At 37.5% G+C, this 20701-nt stretch overlaps 1 protein-coding gene across 1 annotated transcript in view; it reads left to right on the top strand.

Moving 5' to 3' along the window:
* The window catches only part of LOC126827529 (delta-like protein 1), a 28025-nt gene extending 7944 nt beyond the window's left edge, over positions 1-20081 (top strand). The window contains exons 2-6 of the mRNA XM_056102321.1: positions 16382-16533; positions 17191-17323; positions 18324-18466; positions 19320-19459; positions 19954-20081. Coding sequence (XP_055958296.1) covers positions 16382-16533; positions 17191-17323; positions 18324-18466; positions 19320-19459; positions 19954-20081 — 696 coding nt within the window. The remainder of the gene's footprint in view (positions 1-16381; positions 16534-17190; positions 17324-18323; positions 18467-19319; positions 19460-19953) is intronic.
* Positions 20082-20701: the final 620 nt, after the last annotated feature.

Below are 20701 nucleotides of genomic sequence, written 5' to 3'. Positions count from 1 at the left end.
TACGGTGTAAAAGTGACACCTTATTCGGAGGAATGTTTCTCTAATAATAATTACACCCGTTGGTGTAAATGCAATTACACGCTTGTAGAGATGTAACTCATCCCAAACACCCTTTAGCGGCTACAATTACACCCATACTGGTGTTCAGTACCCATGGATATCAATTACACATTTGTAACCCAATAAACGGTGTAAAATTAACACGGTTGTGAGATTTATTCCCCAATAATAGTTACACCCTTTGGTGTAAATGCAGTATATCACTAGTAGTGGTGTAGCCCATCCAAAACACCCCTATTCAGGTGTTCAGTAATCATGAATATCGGTTACACTTGTTGGGTTTAGGCTCTTTTAGTTGGTTACCCTTGGGAAAGTGTTACATTTTAAAAACACTAACTGTGGTGTAAAGTTTACACCTAATTAACATTATTTATAGCATTTTTAAATTACACCCATTTTTAACAGTGTACAACCAGGAAGGTGCATGTATTATTGTCATATATGAATATTCCACTTGTATTGTTTGAATAGTTCAATGTGACATGAATTATTGAATGATATTTACATGTATATGACTTAACAAGTGAAAACCTGACGCATATTTTATTACGAGCCAAGACATTTATCACAGCTTTGTAGAATATTATACGTACCTCTGTAACTAAGGTACGTGACGAAACATTAAGAATATACAAAAAAAGGTTGTTAATCGGTCGGGTGTTTTGTTGTAACGAATAGATTATCTAGTAAGGTGTTTTGATCATGCCTCTCAGCTTGTGTAGGTAGGAGGGACTGACAAAGAACAGTGCCTAATCGTTGAAATGGTACCAAAACCGATGTCTCGTGTAAACGTTGGCGTGCACGTAGAGTAACTCTCGCTATTTGGAATTATTCGAAATTCTTCAAATCGACTTACATTATGACTGTTTAGTTTATATTGATTTCACACAGCCATCGTTATAGGGATGCTCGATTCACAGTCCAGAAAGTCCCGAATTGACAGAATTGCAATCGAGTAACGCGGAATTCAGTTCTGTCACAGTTCTGTCAGTCCCGACAACGGAGGAGGTGTGAGTAGAATCGTGACGTAATTAAACACAACGAATATGTTTCGGCTGCATATTTACTTATTCAGTCGACGCATGTGTTGTAGCCCGAAATCCACCTTTTTACTCGATTGTCACTATTTTGGGGATTGAGAGAATTCAATTCCGGAAAGTTCAATCGAGTACGCCCTATATGTGTCTTCTACAAATAAAGTAATAATAATTCTATCTTTTTCCAACAGTCCTGCCCTTAAGGTTATAAGTCTTTCAATCAAGTGGCGTAGTTTCAATCCCAAGCCTATATCTAATCCTCGTGGGTTTTCTCCATGTCCTCTGGTTTCATCCCTCTGCCAAAGATCCCCACCCACAAACGAATTATTGAAATGAAAGTGTAAATTCCCGAAATTACCTACTTTGTGTCGAGCGAACGTTAAACCCAGTTTTGCTGTCCCTCTCAATTAGTGGTCTCCCCTAGTCGGTAGGGCCGGATAGAGGGCCTGGCAGTGTATATGGTCGTTCGGATGGGACTAAAAATTGAGGTCCTGTCTACACAAGCGTGCACGTAAAAGAACCCTTGGCAGTAAGAATTCGATATAAGAGAACCCCCCCCCCCTCCTCCGTCACCCCATAGCACACTGTATGGCGTATGCCCGTCTTCATTCGCCCAAGTTGAACAAAACAGCAGGACGTTCATTTTGCTTAATTTAAAAGTGGGGGCGGGGGATCTAACACGTGGGCTTTAGATCATAAGGTCTGTAGTTTATGCACGTCGCGTGTGTTAGAACCATAGCTCTTGTTTTTTGCCCCAGGTTTGCGTGTCTCGAGTGCTACACGAAACCCGCTCTCTTTAACATATAATATATAAGATTGTCCAAGTCAGTCATTTATCGCTTTACCACGTTATTACATTTATATTTTTAAACCGTGCTCTGAAACAAAAGATGAGTGAGATTAGTTAAAACGTGTTAATGTCACGGTGTCACTAATAACTGTCTTGACTTGAAAGATAGAGTGTTACAAGTACAACTAGTCCACGGGCTTACACAGTCTATGACGTTTAGATCTTCCATTTGATCAACAGATTCATCCTAATATAGAATGATATTTTTTATTTTGTTTTGGCGCACTGTAGGAGATGGAGGATTATATTATCATTGTTTGAAAGTAATGTAAAATACTCTTGAACCACTGTGTCACTAATCGCCATACCATTTTTACGGGTCGGCGAAGATCTCAAAGTGGCTTAAAAGTTTATTTAAAGATAGTTTCACAAACAAATTGTACTGAATTTCAAAGCATTGTTGGAGGCTTTCTTATTTACGGAAACTGTGAGTTGGTCGCTGAAATGTTTGTGACAGCCACAATTAACTTTATCCATTGTAATACATAACATAATAAGAATGTATTATTATATTTTATTCTTCGTGGTCATTACAAAATATATACTTTCAGATACAAGTACGTTTAGAACAAATTGTTAAATGAAATGGGGTTTAATGTCCTACTGTTCTGCTCCGAACTGGGCTAATAAAGACGGGCATACGCCATACAGTGTGCTACGAGGGAAATTTTTTACGGGCAGCGGCACTATGGCCTACTATTATATCGAATTTCAACTGCCAAGGGATATTTTATGTGCACGCCAAAGTATAGACGGAACCTCGATTTTTTGTCCCATCCGAATGACTAGACAGTTGTCCTTTTTTGGCCCTCCGTCCGGCATCACTGACAAGGGACACAGGACACAACACATATAAAAGTATGTTTAAAACAAATTGTTAAATGGCATACAGATAGGTCACAACACATATACTTTCAAATAAAAGTACGTTTATAGCAAATTGTTAAATGGCATATAGATATGTCACAATTCTATGGACTACAATGACCTAATTCTGATCGAGGGAATGTAACTTTAAGGGTAGGAAATTATATTTGTCAGATATGGATGTAAAATGTATAGTATAATACTATTGTACAATTAGGATCTAAAATTCTATTAATCGCGGCCAGTCTAAATATAATAATAATCGCCAAAACTCGACAAACATGTGCCCGTAAGTTTAAGAGGGTCGAAAAAGATAACCCAATTCTGATCGAAGGAATGTATCTTTAAAGGATACGTAATTGTATTTATTATTTATACATGTATATCAGTCATTGATATATAATAGTAAAGTTGTAGTGATCTGGAATGTATATATATAGGCCTATTATCAATATACATACTATTCAGACTAAGATATCTACTTCCGAAACATAACAAATCTTGACCTACTTGATAACAATACTATCAAACATACATGTTAGCCCGGCAGAACTATGGCGAAACCTGGAAATTGTATACAAAGTTGTATTTTTATGATTGATTGTAGTAGCCTAGGGTGTCCTCTTTCAGAATCTGCCGGGTGAACCTGGGTCACTCTTGAGCGTTTTGAGAAATTCAAGATGGCGTCCAAAACGGCCGCCATTTCAGATAAACCCATAGTATCGTTTAACCGTATGTTTTGGGGGGTTTTTTTGGGTGGGGGGGTGTCAAGGAATATACTGAAATCGTCTTAAATTTTTTAAAACTCTCAAGTATGACCCAGGTTCACCCGGCAGATTCTGAAAGAGGGTTCCATAGGCTACTAAAATCAATCATAAAAAAAAATTGTATACAATTTCCAGGTTCACTCGAAATATTGGGTTTGGCGACAAATTCCCATGCATAATGTCTATTAGCTTGTATAGCCAGAATCGGTGTTAATAACCTTATTTTGGGGATTCGCGATGTTAAACCTTCGAGTATTGCTGAACATCGAAAATCTTAAATATAGGACGTTATAATCGATAGACATATAAAATTATCTCACAAACCTGATCGAGACTTAGGTTATTTCAGACTATACGGTGCAGCAATATATGTCAACGACTGAACGGTGAAGTAATATATACTATTCAAAAAAAGTAGGGGATATTTGATTTTTAAGTGTTATTAAAGTCACCTAATGAAACTGACGAAGAAACAAATGACAAAATGAAATGAAGTTCACATTCATCGATTTATTCCAAATGATCGTTAGACTAAGTAAGGCACAGACTGACCATTATAAGGGTAAAATGATACCCGGGGTCAAACAGCAAAGTTACCACAACATCACAACCAAGTCAGTAACGGGTAAATCCTCCTCTGTTTGCCAAACAAGCATTGATCCGACGTGGCATACTCCTAATGAGACGTCTAAGGTCATTTTGGTCCAGATTGTCCCATTCCTGTTGCAACGCAGCAGCAAGTTCTTGGACATTGGCAGGACGTTGTTGACGTTGACGTAACCTCTGTCCAAGCATGTCCCAGACATGCTCGATGGGGGAGAGGTCGGGACTCAGTGCTGGCCAAGGTAATGTGGTGATGTTCTGTTGTTGGAGGTAACCTGTAACGATCCTGGCCCTGTGACATCTTGCGTTGTCATCCTGGAAGATGAAACGGCGGCCATGACGTCGTGCGAACGGCACAACATGGACTGCCAAGATGTTGTCCCGGTAGTACTGGCCTGTAACACGCCCTGCAACAACATGTAAAGCCGTTCTTCCAGCAACAGTGATGCCTCCCCACACCATAACAGAACCACCCCCAAATCGATCATGTCTGATGACGTTAACGTCTTGGAAGCGCTCGTTTCGACGACGCCACACCCTCCTACGTCTGTCCAAAAAACCAACAGTGAACCTTGACTCATCTGAAAACATCACATTGCTCCAGCGTCGATTATCCCAGTGTTGACGATCCCTACACCAACGACGTCTTGCCTGAATGTGATGATCTCTCAAACAAGGGATCACGCGAGGACGTCGGGCGCGAAGGTGACCCCTATGCAGTCGATTCCGAATCGTCTGGCCACTCACTCTCACACCAGTGTCTGTTTGAAGACGAGCGCTGATCTGATTTGCTGTGATGACACGATTTCTCAAGGCCAAGGTACGGATTGTGTATCACGGTATCTGGACCATAGCCTGCTTATGACAGACTGAGAAACATTCATCGTCCGCGCCACAACCGCCTGTGTTGTGCCGATCTGTAGCATGCCAAGGGCACGTAACCTTTCATTTTGGGTAAGCCGACGCATATCAAAATTTGTTTTCTGGTCACTAAAACAATTAAACTGATGTTTCCACCCTGGAATTCAATGCCACAATGACTGTAACATTCAAAGTCAGAGTCATGCAAATCTTGGGTTGGACCCCCATGATGATCCCAAGCATCACCTGCATTCCATGCGGTAGATATTGGTGCGTTTGGGCATCAAATGTAAATGGAAATGTTTCTTCTGTTAGGTTCTATAGTGACTTTTTTCGTAGTCATTTGCATATTTTAGTATTATGCCCCCAAAATCAAATATCCCCTACTTTTTTTGAATAGTATATATCAACGAGTACAAGATATCGAAAGATAATGCCCTGAAACAAAATAATCCTCCAGCATTTCATAAAATTATTACAATTTTATTGGCCTGAAAGATAGATATAATCATTTCACCTGGTGTCGAAATGACGTCACTATTTTACACGAACAAAATGGCTTCTGGGCTTTAAATAGCGGTGAGAAATAGGGGTAATTAAGTTCTTAAACTTTTACGCTGTTACGGGCCACAGATCTATCTGAGTTCGACCACCGATCTGAGTTGCCCCCCCCCCACCCCACCCACAGCTCAGTGAAGTTTCTTTTGGTCCTTCTCGGCTTGAAATGTCGGCGAGATATATAGAGGATATTTGTCGTTTTAGAGTGAATAACATATTTTATTTCATCGAGAAGCAAGAAAACTTATATAATATAAATGTTTTCTTGCTTAGAGATGAAATAAAATATGTTATTCACGACAAAACGACAAATGTTCTATTTATTTTATGATTTTACAATCACTTTAGGTAAAAACAACTAGCCAGTGAAATAACACTTTTATTTCACTGATAAAACGCGGTATTCCACTACTGATCATAAAATAAATGAAGTTGTCTAACGATGGTCGTAACCTCTGCCATCGATTCAAGTGAGGTTATCCCAATATAGAACTTAGAGACTATCTATCTGATTAAAATACAGATCTATATTTCGTTTCGTTTTTTTTTATACTTTCGATGGCCTACACTACATGAAGATCTGACCAGTTGTACTGGAAGGTCGCGACAGGGGTAGTACCAGTGGTTTTTGACTCTTTAACCCTTTGACGTCAGCCATTGATTAATCAATCAGCGTTGACGTTTTAAGTGGTTAGCCCACAGTTCCATGCATCGCACGCCAAGAACTCGTCGTAACAGACCGTCGTTTCATTGGGTAATCCAGAACGCCGGTAATGTAACAACGCTTCCGGATCCTAGTGTAGGTAAAGACAAGTTAAACTAAATTTTGAACGATAAAAAACGAAACGAAATAGGACCTGTGTTCTAATCAGATTGATATTTGTTGTTTATCAACGCTGTATTTATAATATTTAATCAGATTTGAATGATTTTCAATGTAATAATGCAAACATTTTGGAAAGCCCTTGTCTACCCGGATCCCGAGTTTGTACAAAGGCCTAAGTAATGTACAATATGAAGGGTTATTTTATTAAAACATATTTTTTATATTAGCTTAAATCAAAATATGAACCATGTCATATATTGCCGATGCACGAATATCAAACTTCGAATACAATGAAATGACATTTTAGTAATAGTAATGTTGCTATATTATTATTTGAGTAATAAGATCCATGTGTATTAACAAAGCTGATATTATTCAAATATAACCTATATGCATATGACCAGATTGTATATGAAAAGAATATATAATCTACGATGTAGTTGAAAATTACACCAATTGCTATTTTTACTTCGGTGGGAAAATTGGTGTAGCGAAGTTGTTTTTTTTATTAAATATTAAAAGGAAACCAACCTTTTTAATTTAGGACAAAATAAAGTACTGAATTGGGTTGACTTGACATGATGCGGTATTTCATTTTATGATGAAGCAAGCTCTATTTGTATTATGGTTTTAATTTTTGTTTTGAAAGACGAACTGAAAGTCGACTGGTTGACTGGTTTCTTAGTATACGTGATGGGTTATTAGTGATGGGGCAAGCTTTGATTTTAATTTTTGTTTTTAAACACTAAAGATATATTATGGGAGATTAGATAAAGGGTTGGCAGTTCCCACTATAATAGTTACAAACTAGATAATGTAAAGGGAATTTTAATAATGTAAAGGGAATTTGCTGAAAATTTCAGTCAAATTGGTCCACTCTGAACCGAGAATTTAGCGATTGAATTTTCGGCCTAGCCTCGATCATGATTACGAAAGTCGGGACGATAAAAAAACAGTCTCGATTATCCATTTCATGATTAAATCATGAATGAAAGTTGGGCAGCAAATTGGATCCTAATCCAGTAAATATCGCAGGCTAGCGATGACATCGAGAGTTGATTATGGCCAGGATAAGTTAATTAATGTCTAATTAATAATTTAGATAACATTTCAGGCCTAAAGAAAGAACTGAAATAGGAAGATTTAGCTCTTGCATAATGTATGTGAAGCTAAAGTCGACTTGTTTATTAATTTTCCGTCTTCATTGTAGCCTAGACGGAGCAGAACATTAGGACGTTTAACCTCATTTCATTTCGTTTACTAATTTCAGTGTAACACAAAATCGGTCTTATCTAGCTTTTTTTATTATCTGTGGATGAAAATTTAAACCAAGACAGACTGTCACCCTACAAAACACCTAGAATAAAATAATTTTTTTTTTAACGCAAACCAAATACCAAATTAAATTTTATTGCTACAGCTTTGTTCACTTTATGTAAATTATTTGGAAAACCCAGATTAGACGTTTACAAGGAGGCATAGTACGCATGCGTCCCACTGAACATCAATCACACTGACGTGTTTCTAGAGGAAGCTTTATTATTATTTGACGTTTTATGTTAATCTGTTCCACAGAGGATTACGAAAGTCTTCTAATGTATCTGTAAAAGATGACCGCCGGAATGCAATGCATCTTGTTAGCAGGTCGGGATGGCTGGAATAATTTTATGTTCTTAAAGTTTTACGTTAATCTATCTGAGTTTGATCCCAATGAGACTTTCTGCTGACTCGTTGGTTCTCTTCTTTAGTATCCACGTCTCTAAACGACCTGTATCCACCTCCCAATAATATAATTAAACGACGTCGTACAGTGTTGTGGGCTTTCTGTTCACACTTTATTTCTCCTCTATATTGAAGCAAAATAGCATTGTCTACCGCTCTATCTCTCTCTCTCTCTCTCTCTCTCTCACGCACACACACAAATATCTAACAGACGTCACACAGTGCTCTCTCTCTCTCTCTCTTTGTGTGTCTCTCTCTCATAATATATCTAAATGACGTCATACACAGGTGTCAATCCAGTAACCTGTATGTATGCTATGAAAATATCAGTCCTCGGTTTGTCAGTTTTCATACCCTTCGGTAATAATAACGAGACCTGTGATTGGTCTGGTAAATGTTATAATCGTGACTGGCTTAGGGCGTTATCATAGACATTAATATTTATTCAAATCTACTTCATGATGTTCTAAAGGGCCTTATATTTACAGTTATAAGAGATTTTTAAAGATGCAATGTTCAAGAGCTAAATTTACTCTTTTATCAATGTTTGAAGTTTTGGCAAGATGTGGCATAGATTGTTTACTTGTTATTCAAGCCTTATCCTCGATTCGCCATTTTGAAATTAAATCATTAAATGGCAACCGTTTTTAAATCCGTTTAAATCTCCGCCATCATCCGATAATCTCGATAGTTGATTATTAGCGTGTCATGTGAATAAATATTTAAATAATAGAAAATAAAGACTAACAATGGGAAGATTTAGCTCTTACGTAATGCATCGTCAAGATAGGTAACATATTTGTCCTGTCTGAACTGAAACACACTCGTCCATTAGCACCTTATTAGCAAGCGATATTCTAGCAGTAAAGATACAATAGGATAATCTATATTTATCTAGGTGTGTAAACTCGAATGTTGACCAGTTATCCACCCCTTATTGACCTACATACCTAAATATGGACGAACAAAGCCTCAACTGTCATAATTGGCTTCTTCTCAAATTATTGTCTGTATTTATTACCTTTGTGGATTGTTCTTCCGTTTATTTTCTATAATAAAATAGATAGTTAGCAAGTCAGATCCAAAAATAACGTCTTTAATTTGGTCAACCCTTTGTTTTGGTCACCTCTCTGTTTTGGTCACAGTTCATCGGGATTTTCCGACGTGGTTTCTCTTGACAGTTCAGCTGGAACGAAAAACCGAGGTCGCGTGTATATATTGGCATGCACGTAAAAGTTCCCTTGGCAGTTGGAATTCGATATAAGAGTAGGCCATAGTGCCGCTGCCCGGGCAAAATTTTCCTCGTAGCACATTGTATGGCTTGTGCCCGTCTACATTAGCTCAGTCGGAGCAGAACAGTAGGACGTTAAACCCCATTCCATTTCATTTGTTTTGGTCAGTCCTTTGAAATGAAAGTCTATATTGCCATACATTATTAATACGTTCTGATTTCTAATAATAGTAACAGTAATAATATCGTCATTTTAGAATAATTTCTAATGCCGTGTTGGTTGTTATATTCACTGATTATTTATAAATCGGGGTTAATTGTTTGATTGACTTTGGCGGTTTATTCCATGGAAAATGACGAGCATAGGAAAGAGTGTTTTCCAACGTGTAAGTTAATAGTTCGAGGTTTTAGAAGACGTTTTTTTTTCTGAGAACGGATATTTCTGCTGTCATTGACTTTGGTAGCTTATTCCATGGACAAGATTCAGCATAGGAAAGAGCGCGTTAATAGTTGGAGGTTTTAGAAGAGGGTTTTTTATTCTGAGAATGGATATTTCTGCTGTAGTCTGAGGTCCAGTCTCTGGAAATACTAGTTATCTCACTGATTGTAATTATTATTATATTTATCTTGACATAGACCAATTATTCTCAACCAATGTGCCGCGAGATCTTCCTAAGTTGGCCGCGAAATTTTGAACGGCACACTAAGACAATGCGAAAAAACACGTAATCCCAGTTGAGTATTCACTGGTGTCTACTAGTAAGTTCATAACTGTGTTTTTCTTTATTTAGTTTGAGCCATTCTATATGTCTATGACTAGTCTGTGTCTACGGTTGTATGCCGTCAAATATTTTTCACATATATTTAGTCAGGTGTGCCGCTATTTTTTCATGTGTTCCAAGGTGTGCCGTTGGCCAAAAAGGGTTGAGAACCACTGCCATAGACTGATCCGAAAGAGCAGAAATCAAATCTTGGACGGAGTTTTCCATAACCTAACACTTGTTTTCGTGACCCGCCAGTCAGACCAGTGAAAAGATACTCTACGCTATAGTTAATAAGGCCCGATGGTATATATATATATATCACATTGACCGGTTTTATTGACATAGACTGTATCGAATTTTCCATAATGACTGACAGCTCAACTGATACACTTAATTTCGCGACCCGCCAGCAGTGCCGCGGTTACCCGTAGGCTTGGCATACCGAAGTCAGGGGGCCTCTGATCAAGGTGTTTAATGTTTTTGACATGTCATGAGCCTTTCGTACACACATAGTTTAAAACACACTTTCTCCTTCCTCTAGTAGTGGTTTCGAATCCCCGGTTGTACGTGACAAGGAGTAATGTCGCCTGTCCAACATCTTGGATTTTCTCTGGGTCCTCCGCCCCCCCCCCCCCCACTGCTAAAGACCCCTACGCGCAAGCGAATTATTGAAATGAAAAATTGAACCATGTGTTAGTACCGAAATGACCTAGTTTGTGTCGAGTGGACGTTAAACTCCATCTCTCTCTCACTCTCTCTCTCTCTCTCTCTCTCTCGTAGTGAAGATGTGGAATAGTGAGGGACGTCTTCATTATTCCAGTAGGTGCAAAACAGTCGGACGTTATACCCATTTCATTTCATTTCATACGTGGGATAACCTAGGGCCTCTCTTCATTTAAACTCGGTACTGCCCGCCAGTTAAACCAGTTAACTATAACGTCTTCGCTGTAGCTCACAAGACCTGTTGTATATGCGAGTTACGGATTAAATGCCTTCTTGGATGTTACAACGAGTAGGATCGTCTTTCTAATCTCGTGGGATTTCTCGGCTATCCATGTATCCGCCCACTTCTAAAAACACAAACTTGAAAGGGTGTTTATATAATTTATACAATATGTTCTGCCAGGTATGACCTAGTTAGCACTCGACAATTCTCGTAGTATCATACCTCTCTCTCTCTCTCTCTATCTTCTCTCTCTCTCTCTCTCTCTTATTTTGTTGTTTCAAGCATTATAAATTCGGATTCAGTTAGTTCGACCATAGTCAGGAAATCACGATAACCGAAGGTCGCCCAGGTTACAAATCCACTTTGAGAGAGAGAGAGAGAAATGGGGTTTAACGTCCACTCGACACAAACTAGGTCATTTCGGGACTAACATATGGTTTAATTTTATATGAATACTTCGCTTGCGCGTAGGGGTCTTTAGGGAGAAAACCCACGAGGTTAGACAGGCGACCCTAATCCTTGTGACGTATAACCGGGGATTCGAAACAAAAATTATGACGAGGCCCATACGTATCTATATATAATATATTCTTTGCATCATGTCTCACCTCTGAACTTTGCAACTAAAATAAATCTAGTTATCCTTTTAGAAACCGTGTATTAGTATCTTTCATGTTTGCCATGACTAAATTCATAAAACCAGTTACCGTAAATCTGTCACATTATTTTGAACTTTTTCTTTTTTCAACTAAAACAAAACATGCCTTATTTGCATAATTTATTTTTTCTCAAGAAAGTAGTATTATTACCCCATTGTTTTCTTACGTTGTCTTGGTTACCTTATTTAAAGTAAGATAACTGAAATAAACAACTGCTGTGGTAGCAACCGATATTAGCAAAAGCTCCGTCTACACGATGATGCCTTTTCCCAAAGATGTCCGAAGATGTGTATTTATGGCCACAGGACCCGCCATTATTGACATTTATATGATAAAGTTTGATATTACCCAAAACCCCGTCCACACGATGGCGCAATTTCCTAAAGATATCCCATACTTGTGGATATACGGTCACAGGATCCGGCGACGTTCTTTGACATTTGTATGATAAAGTTTGATATTAGATAAAACCCCGTTCACACGGTCATGCATCTGTCCCAAAGATGTCCAGACTTGTGGATTTACGATCACATAATCCGACATTCTTGAACATTTCTATAATAAAGTATGAGGCAAGAGAAATAGGCGGGAAAATGGTAATGACACCACTCATTGTTTCAAAATGGAGGCTCATAATGACCTCATGAACGGGTTTCTTCACGCAAATGTGACCTCTGTTTTTCGTCCCATGCGAACGACTATACGCTTTCCCTTGCCACTCCTTCCGTTTAACACCACCGACAAGGGGGAACCACGCCGGAAAATCCCGATGAATTTGCTTTGTCAACAAAGGGATCGGACACGGGGACCTACAAGTAAGCGAGCCAACGTCTACACGCGGCTATAACAATTTGAATAACATGATACAAGTTTGTGAAGTCCCGTGAGAAAATAGACCAACCAAGCATACATTTTTCAATGGATGTCACCACACAATTAATATTTAAGAATAAGTTTATATTAGGAGTCGCTTTTTATAATTGTATGAATTTTGGTCGCGTCGAATCCAAGATAGATTATATCAATTGTTGTAAGAAACACGGAAGGATTTCTAGTTGACCTGGCAAAGATAGAAAAGTTATAATAGTTGAAGTGTGATGAAATATCGTTTATACAACATCTGTAATATAGGCCAAATCAATATATACACATGTAACATTCCAATAAATATATTGATGTAGTTTGTAATAATATAACTGGGTTGCGGTATAATAAAAATATAAGTAATTATAACTAGTTCAGAGAGAGAGAGAGATTATTGGTAAACATATTATCCGAGAGACAGGGTGGGCAGATTATCGTTTCTAGATGTTGCATTCTCCCCATTCGCGCCGGCTTCTGATATCATAGGGGGGTTGGAAGGCCGAATTTTTAGCACGAGCGCGCTGTATCATAAAGCCTGTCATTGAGTCAACTGGCGTGGTTTCGAATCCCCGGTTGTACGTGACAAGGTCGCCTGTCCAACCTCGTGGGTTTTCTCCCACTGCTAAAGACCCCTACGCCCAAGCGAATTATTGAAATAAAATTAAACCATATGTTAGTTCCGAAATGACCTAGTTTGTGTCGAGTGGACGTTAAACCTCATCTCTCTCTCTCTCTCTCTCTCTCTCTCTCTCTCCGATATCATAGATAAACCTATAGTTTAACTAGCTGTTTACCGGGTGTTGCATTCACTGGTAGATCACTGAACGGGAAGTGATAGTGCAACGCCACCAGGCCTATGTCATCCCCCGGATCGAGTTGCCGTTATATCCGAAATCCATCCTCGGAGCAACCCTGTGGTAGCCACCAACCTTGAACAGAAAAATGACTGTCACAAACCTAGCGCTGTCCGGGTTGTTTCCTTAACTCCGAAACCGGCCTATGTTAATACCCGGTCTGAGCTATACGCTTATCCAGCCAATTTCAGCCTCGGGACAGCCCTAGTTGTAGCCGCCAACCCCGAGCAAACAGACAAACGTTAGTCACAAATATTAGTATAGATAGATAATACCACCACAAGGGGTGTAAAACTGTACTTTTACTTTATCAAACACGTTCATGAACGGAATAAAATATGACTATTATTGCATATTTAAATTATAAAATTACTTAATATCAATTTAAAATAATCAAAACATTGTGTGTAGCTCTCTCTCTCTCGCCCCTTTCAAAAATCCTGCATACGTCGCTGGTGAACTGCATCACACGCGACATGATCTATATATGTCGTTGTCACTCTAACCAGACAATTCATTGTAACATTATTTGTTTTGAAACAGTCCAGTTCGTGTTGATCTAGAATGTATTAATCTCTTTCTAAATAACCTACATTGTTACTGGTCTGTTACAGTCCACTGTAAACATGTGTTATTATTTAAACCTTGGTGGCCAATCTGGGGTCTGTTTCACGAAATTTTAACTAAGATAAAATCCAAATTTTAGTAATTTGACTGGATAATATTGAAGTATCTACTAAAATTTTGATTTTATCTTTAGTTAAGATTTCGTGAAACGGGGTCCAGGTAGTTTAATAGGTAATATATGTTGCTGGGAAAACCTTTCATAGTTGGGAGGGGGGGGGGGCTAGAGTGTTGCGCGTCGACATCTAGCTGACCGGTCACCTCTGGCTTGCGGTTGTTGTTTCGATCCCTGGTGTGAGGGTATGTAGCCCGTGCGTGCGCTAAGATAATGAAAATGATATCACCTTCCATGGAAGTCGACGTTAAACACTAAGAACAACAACAGCAACCTTTCATAGGCCGCCATAGTGAACATTTTGAATACTTGCCATGCTTAGGACGTGTTTAATTGATTGATTGATTGACAACACAATACCTCGGTCGTATTGAGACTGACACATGGTTATTATTTTATGGATACTTGTGCAATGTTTGGGATGAGAATTTGTATACCTGTCACGTGTACGCCAATGTGGAGGTGGATCTGAGTTTGTGGTTCGATCTGAACGCCTAGCTAGACGCTGTTCTTTGCCAGGGTTAGCCGCTGACGAGGAAATTTGTTCTCGATAAACGTGTGTATTCTAGAAGTGGCCAGTCAAATATCATTGAATAGCTATTCATAATAGTCGTATATAATAATGCTGCAATATAAATAATCTACTTTATGCGTTTGGTGTGTATCTTTATACATCTAAAGAGCAAGATTATCAGAGCATGAAATAAGTCAATAAATGTTGAATTATCGTTAAACGATAAACACAAGCGGTTGACGTGGGAACGACGTTATGTTTACCCTTTCTCAAGAATGTACGTTGAATAGATGACATTTATTAAAATACTTAAAGAAATTTTAAAAATACAGAGATTTTTAAAAATAAGTAGGTGGAATTAATTCAAAAGTTTTTTTTATGTTTAATGCTTTAAAGGGACAATAAGACTCTTGCTGGCTTGACAGCTCCAGAAAATAAAAAATAGCCTTATTCTAAGTACTAGATGTGTTAGTGTCCTACCTGTTGTGTAAATTATCCATTAAATCCTATTTTACTTGTCCAGAGGGTTCAAAAATATTTTAAAATCCAAGTCACATTTGAAAAGCTTTACGTCAGGCTTTTCAAATCATTTAGTTGAATTTTTCCAATTTTTTAAATTAGGTGTGTTAAGATGAAGTTTGTATCATCAATTAATTGGAATATTGTAAAATAGTACAATTTGTTGACCAGAATAAAGATTGGGACATATTATTCAGTTACAACAAGAGTGGTATTGACCCTTTAATAATGTTCGATTTATTTTTCAGTGTTTAAAAAATTTACTTTTAGATACATTTTCGTAAAATTCGAAATAGCCAAATCTGCCGCCCTGATATGATAAAATAGCAAACTGGAAAATCAACCCACTAAAAAGGGTCGTTTACACCGGGTCCCCCAGTTTTCTCCCACTGCTAAAGACCCCTACGCGCAAGCAACTTATTGAAATAAAATTGAACCGTATGTTTGTCCCGAGATGACCTCTCTCTACTCATTACCGTTAGAGATTTTAGTGTTTTATTATTTTATAGATGTATTGAGAATATCAGGTTATTAGAGTTCATTTATGGCTATGTTGAGCACCCTATACATCGTGCACCACCGAAAAGGGGGAACCACTCCGAAAAACCGAGGTGTTTCGAATATAAAGAAAACAAGAAAGGGAAGTTTATAATCCGGTATCAAACAGTTACACAGCCGTAATCAAATTGTTTCACAGCGGTATTGCAAAGCCTTCTTTTACCTCTGTATAAGATGAGTGACATTTAAGGTCAAGTCCAGCATAGTTCTACGTGTGACGCCACATCCTAATGTTCACCAACATTGCAATATGGTGTTCATAACACGTGCGTTATTAACATCGGACACAGCAATACAAACTAGTCCGACTATTACTCATTTTAAACCTATTTACAAAGAAGTAAAAATTTAATATCAAGGTCTCATTAACTCGCCCCGATTTAACCCCTAAGGGCGGCCTAGCGAATATTGACTGCGGATCAGTTTGATTTAATATGTTGTGTATTTTTCAGTTATTCCCGTTTGCCCAGTGATCTTTAGCAGCGATATAAACCAGAAAACACGAAGTTAGGCAGGCGACCATTGCATGTTGCTTTCGAAGACTGTACAATTAATTACGACTGAAATCATTTTGTTTTTCAGAGTGCAGTAGGGTCCGGTATTCTAGAAATAAAGCTTCTAAAGTTTTACGGAGATGGTGATGGATCCAATGGTCATTGCTGTGATGGCAAATTTTTCATCTGTCCAACCAAATGCGATCCTAAGTTTACAATATGTGTTGACAATGCATATGGGTAAGTAAAAAGCTGTAGAAAGATGGTAACCATTTTCTAGACGTAGCATTCTCCCCATTGCATCACAAAATACAATTATATCTTGTCTATCTGTTAACAGCGGTCTGAATGCCACTGTTATTAATTGATGTAGTCTACAGAAGAAGAAGAAGAAACTTTATTGCATAAAAAACCTTACAAGGTTATGTGCATATACAAATAAAATAATAGAAATATAAACATTTTAAAATTTCTATATTTTTATTCATCATCAGTATTTTAAATTGTTGTAAATCATTCAGTTTATAAAAATTTGGTTCGTCAACTAGAATTAATCTGAACAGTCCTTTTCTTTTTTCGTCATGTCTTTTACAATTTGTTATCAAATGAATTTCGTCTTCTACCTCCTGACATATATTACACAAACGATCGTTTACGTCTAATTTTAAATATCTCGCTATTTCAATTTTCAATTTATGTGCGCTTATTCTTAGATTTGTTAGTGCTTTTCTGTGTTTCCGATTTCTTATCACATCTAAATAATTTTCATAATTTATATCATTTTTTATATATATCTTGGAAGAGAGAGAGAGAGAGAGGGGGGGGGGGAGTGTGTGTGTGTGTGTACGTGTGTTTATATATGAGCATAAGTTTCTCATGTTTGTTTTTTTTTTACAGATCCGATTCAATGAATGATTGTCAGTTTGGAAAATATACAACAGGGGATACAATTGATACAGACCACATAGTATTTGGTGATTATATTGGCGGAATGAGGAATTACTTCCCCTTTAAATTCACCCAATGGACCGTATGTATTCCTTTACGTAGCCAATATTGTAATTAGTACATTTAGTACTTCCAATGTCTTTGACGCTGGTTCCCTAGCCTGGTGGTCGGGTGTTCGATCCCTGCATTGGCCGAGAAAATTCATCCAGATTTTCCGGCGTGGTTCCCCCTTGTCAGTGATGCAGTACGGAGGGCCTGACAAGGACAACTATCTAGTCGTTCGGATGGGACGAAAAACATTGACGCGCACGTAAAAGATGCTTTGGCAGATGGAATTCTATAACAGTAGGCCGTAGTGCCACTGTCCGGGCAAAATTGCCCTCATAGCACACTGTATGGCGTATGCCCATCTTTATTAGCGCATTTCAGACCAGAACAGTAGGACGTTAAACCCCATTTCATATCATTTCATTTTGATGATCGAATGTCTATAGACAAACTATGTGTATTCCATCTTCGGTATCCCCAGTGGTTTCATTCCGCTCTACTCCACTATACCCTGTGTTCATCCATGGGGAAGACACGTATTCAAATTAGCTACCCTTGATCCTAGTATGTAAGTTTTTATGGATTTAACGATTTTTTTGATTGGTCGATAAAAATAGCAATGTTGATACAGCTAATAGTGCTGTAATGTATACGGGAGCTACGGGGGGCTCACTGAGTAAGGTGCTGTCTTGCTAACCAGTACGTTCGGGGTTCGACCTTGACATTGGGCGAGAAAGTTCTCTGGGATTTTCCAGTGCGGTTTCCCCTTGTCAGTGCTGTAGGACGGAGGGCATGGCGGGAAAACGTATACTCGTTCGGATGGCACAAAGTTTCGAGATACCGTGTACACATTGGCTTGCAGTTAAAAAAAAAACTTGACAGTTGGAATTCGATATAAGGGTAAACCGTAGCGCCACTGCCTGGGCAAAATTTCACTGTATGACGATGACCGTCTTCATGAGCTGAGTTGGTGAAGAAACGTAGGACATTAAACCCCATTTCATTTCTATTTTTTTTCTTTCATGTCTATTTAGGGCGTGGTGAAGGTAAAGGTTGATATTGTGGATGTTGATGACGTAAATAGTCATGATCATATTGATACGATCAGAAGACATATTAATCGAGCACCCACGCGCCCCCCACGTTATACGGCCGAACTAATTAAACAACGAACCAGGTGTGTAGAAACATTAACCAGTCTTTATAAAAAGATAGCAGGAATATTTACCCAATCACTTAAAATAGTCACTCTAATGAGTGATTGTATTTGAACAACATCGTTGTACCAATATTAGTCAAACTGTTAACTTGTTGTTTTTATATTGATTACAGTCTTGAGATCAGTGGTTGACAAACATCTTCTGGGCAATATCAGTAAAACTGTTAACATTTTAATCTTTGATAGGCATTTAGTAACTGGATAGAGCAATAAACTATAACACATACTTATGGCAACACAGCTACTTATTTATTTAGGCGACACTTTGAAGAGTATTCTCTCAACGTTATGAAGCTAATGGATACTGCCAAATCTTCGAAACGTCGCCTAAATAAATAAGTAGCTGTTTTTTCCATAAGTATGTGTTAAAGTTTTTTGTTAACATTTTGTTGGGTTTTTTTATATTGATTATAGTTTAGAGATTGATGCTAGAGTATTTATTTAGGCGACATTTTGAAGAGTATTCTCTTAATGTTATCAAGCTAATGGATACTGCCAAATCTTCGAAACGTCGCCTAAATAAATAAGTAGCTGTTTTTTCCATAAGTATGTGTTAAAGTTTTTTGTTAACATTTTGTTGGTTTTTTTTATATTGATTATAGTTTAGAGATTGATGCTAGAGTATTTATTTAGGCGACATTTTGAAGAGCATTCTCTCAACGTTATCAAGCTAATGGATACTGCCACATCTTGAAAACGTTGAGAAAATACTCTTCGAAGCGTCGCCTAATTAAATAAGTAGCTGTTTTTGCATAAATATGTGTTATAGTTTGTTGTTAATATTTTTTTTTATTTTTTGTATTGATTATAGTTTAGAGATCGATGCTAGAGTATCGTGTGATGCTCATTATTATCGTCATGATTGTTTTATATACTGTAAACCTAGCGATGATGCTATTAATGGATATTATACCTGTAATCAAGATACAGGTGCAAAAATATGTAAACAAGGTAAGTTACTTATATTAATAAGTGAGTGGTCTTACGCGTGCTCATTAGATCACAGGTTGGTTCGTTGAGTCATGTTGCGTGGTTTCGGTTCCAAGTTTGTACGTAACATGGAGTAGAGTAGTCTGACCTACCTCGTGTATTTCCGCGTCCACCGGGTTTTCTCTCAATGCTACAGACCCCTAAGCACAAACGAATTATTGAAATTAAATTGTATCTTTGTTCCAAAATATGCCGATTGGAATTTAAACCCCATCTTGAGCAACGCATGTTTGTAAATCTATTCTAACTGTAAATATAAGGCCCCCTAGAACATCATGAAGTGGTTTCGATCTCACACTTGTACGAGACAAGAAGTAGTTTGACATTTACCAACTGTGTGTATCTCCGGGTCGTTCGGTTCTCTTCTCGTGCTAAAGACCCCTACGAGCAATACAAATTACCACATGTTAGTCTGGAAATGAGCTAATTGAATGGACGTTAAACGTTAATTTCAGGTTGGACCGGATCAAGCTGTAATGTTGATATCGATGAATGTGAAGAGAGTATATGTCAGAATAACGGTACATGTACTAACACTAACGGGAGTTATTCTTGTTCTTGCCTTCAAGGCTACAAAGGTTAGTTTTTAATTAATTATTAGTCTAATTTGTCAGTTTCATTTTTTTTTTAAAAAGTAAGTAATCTCTCATCGATCAAGTTACATAAAAATACATTTATTTTTGTATTAAAATATGATTATGTAGCGGATATGGGTCGGCTATAGTTTGAATAAGCGGTAATGTAGTAAAGATATGGGTAGGCTATAGTTTGAATAAGCTGTAATATGTAGGAATGATATGGGTGGGCTTTAGTTTGAATAAGCTGTAATATGTAGGAATGAAATGGATGGGCTTTCGTTTGAATAAGCTGTAATATATAGCAAGGACATGGGTCGGCTAGAGTTTGAATAAGTAACAATATGTAGGAAAGATAGGTAGGCTATATTTAAAAAAAATATATGTTATTATGTTTCGTACCAATGACAATGTAATATTCATTGATAAATTAATTACTATCTACGATTTGTAATGTCCGTGTCCGTACCTAGACCAAGAGAATAATATATATATATATATATATATATATATATATATATATATATATATATATATATATATATATATATTAAAGTAAATAAAGTACAAGTAGTTCTTTGTTTACGGTAGATAAATGCATAAATAAATAAAAAAATATAAAAGTTTT

This window comes from Patella vulgata, chromosome 7, assembly GCF_932274485.2.
Source record: "Patella vulgata chromosome 7, xgPatVulg1.2, whole genome shotgun sequence".
In the NCBI taxonomy this organism is placed as follows: domain Eukaryota; kingdom Metazoa; phylum Mollusca; class Gastropoda; family Patellidae; genus Patella; species Patella vulgata.
This window is presented reverse-complemented; position numbering and strand designations above follow the sequence as displayed.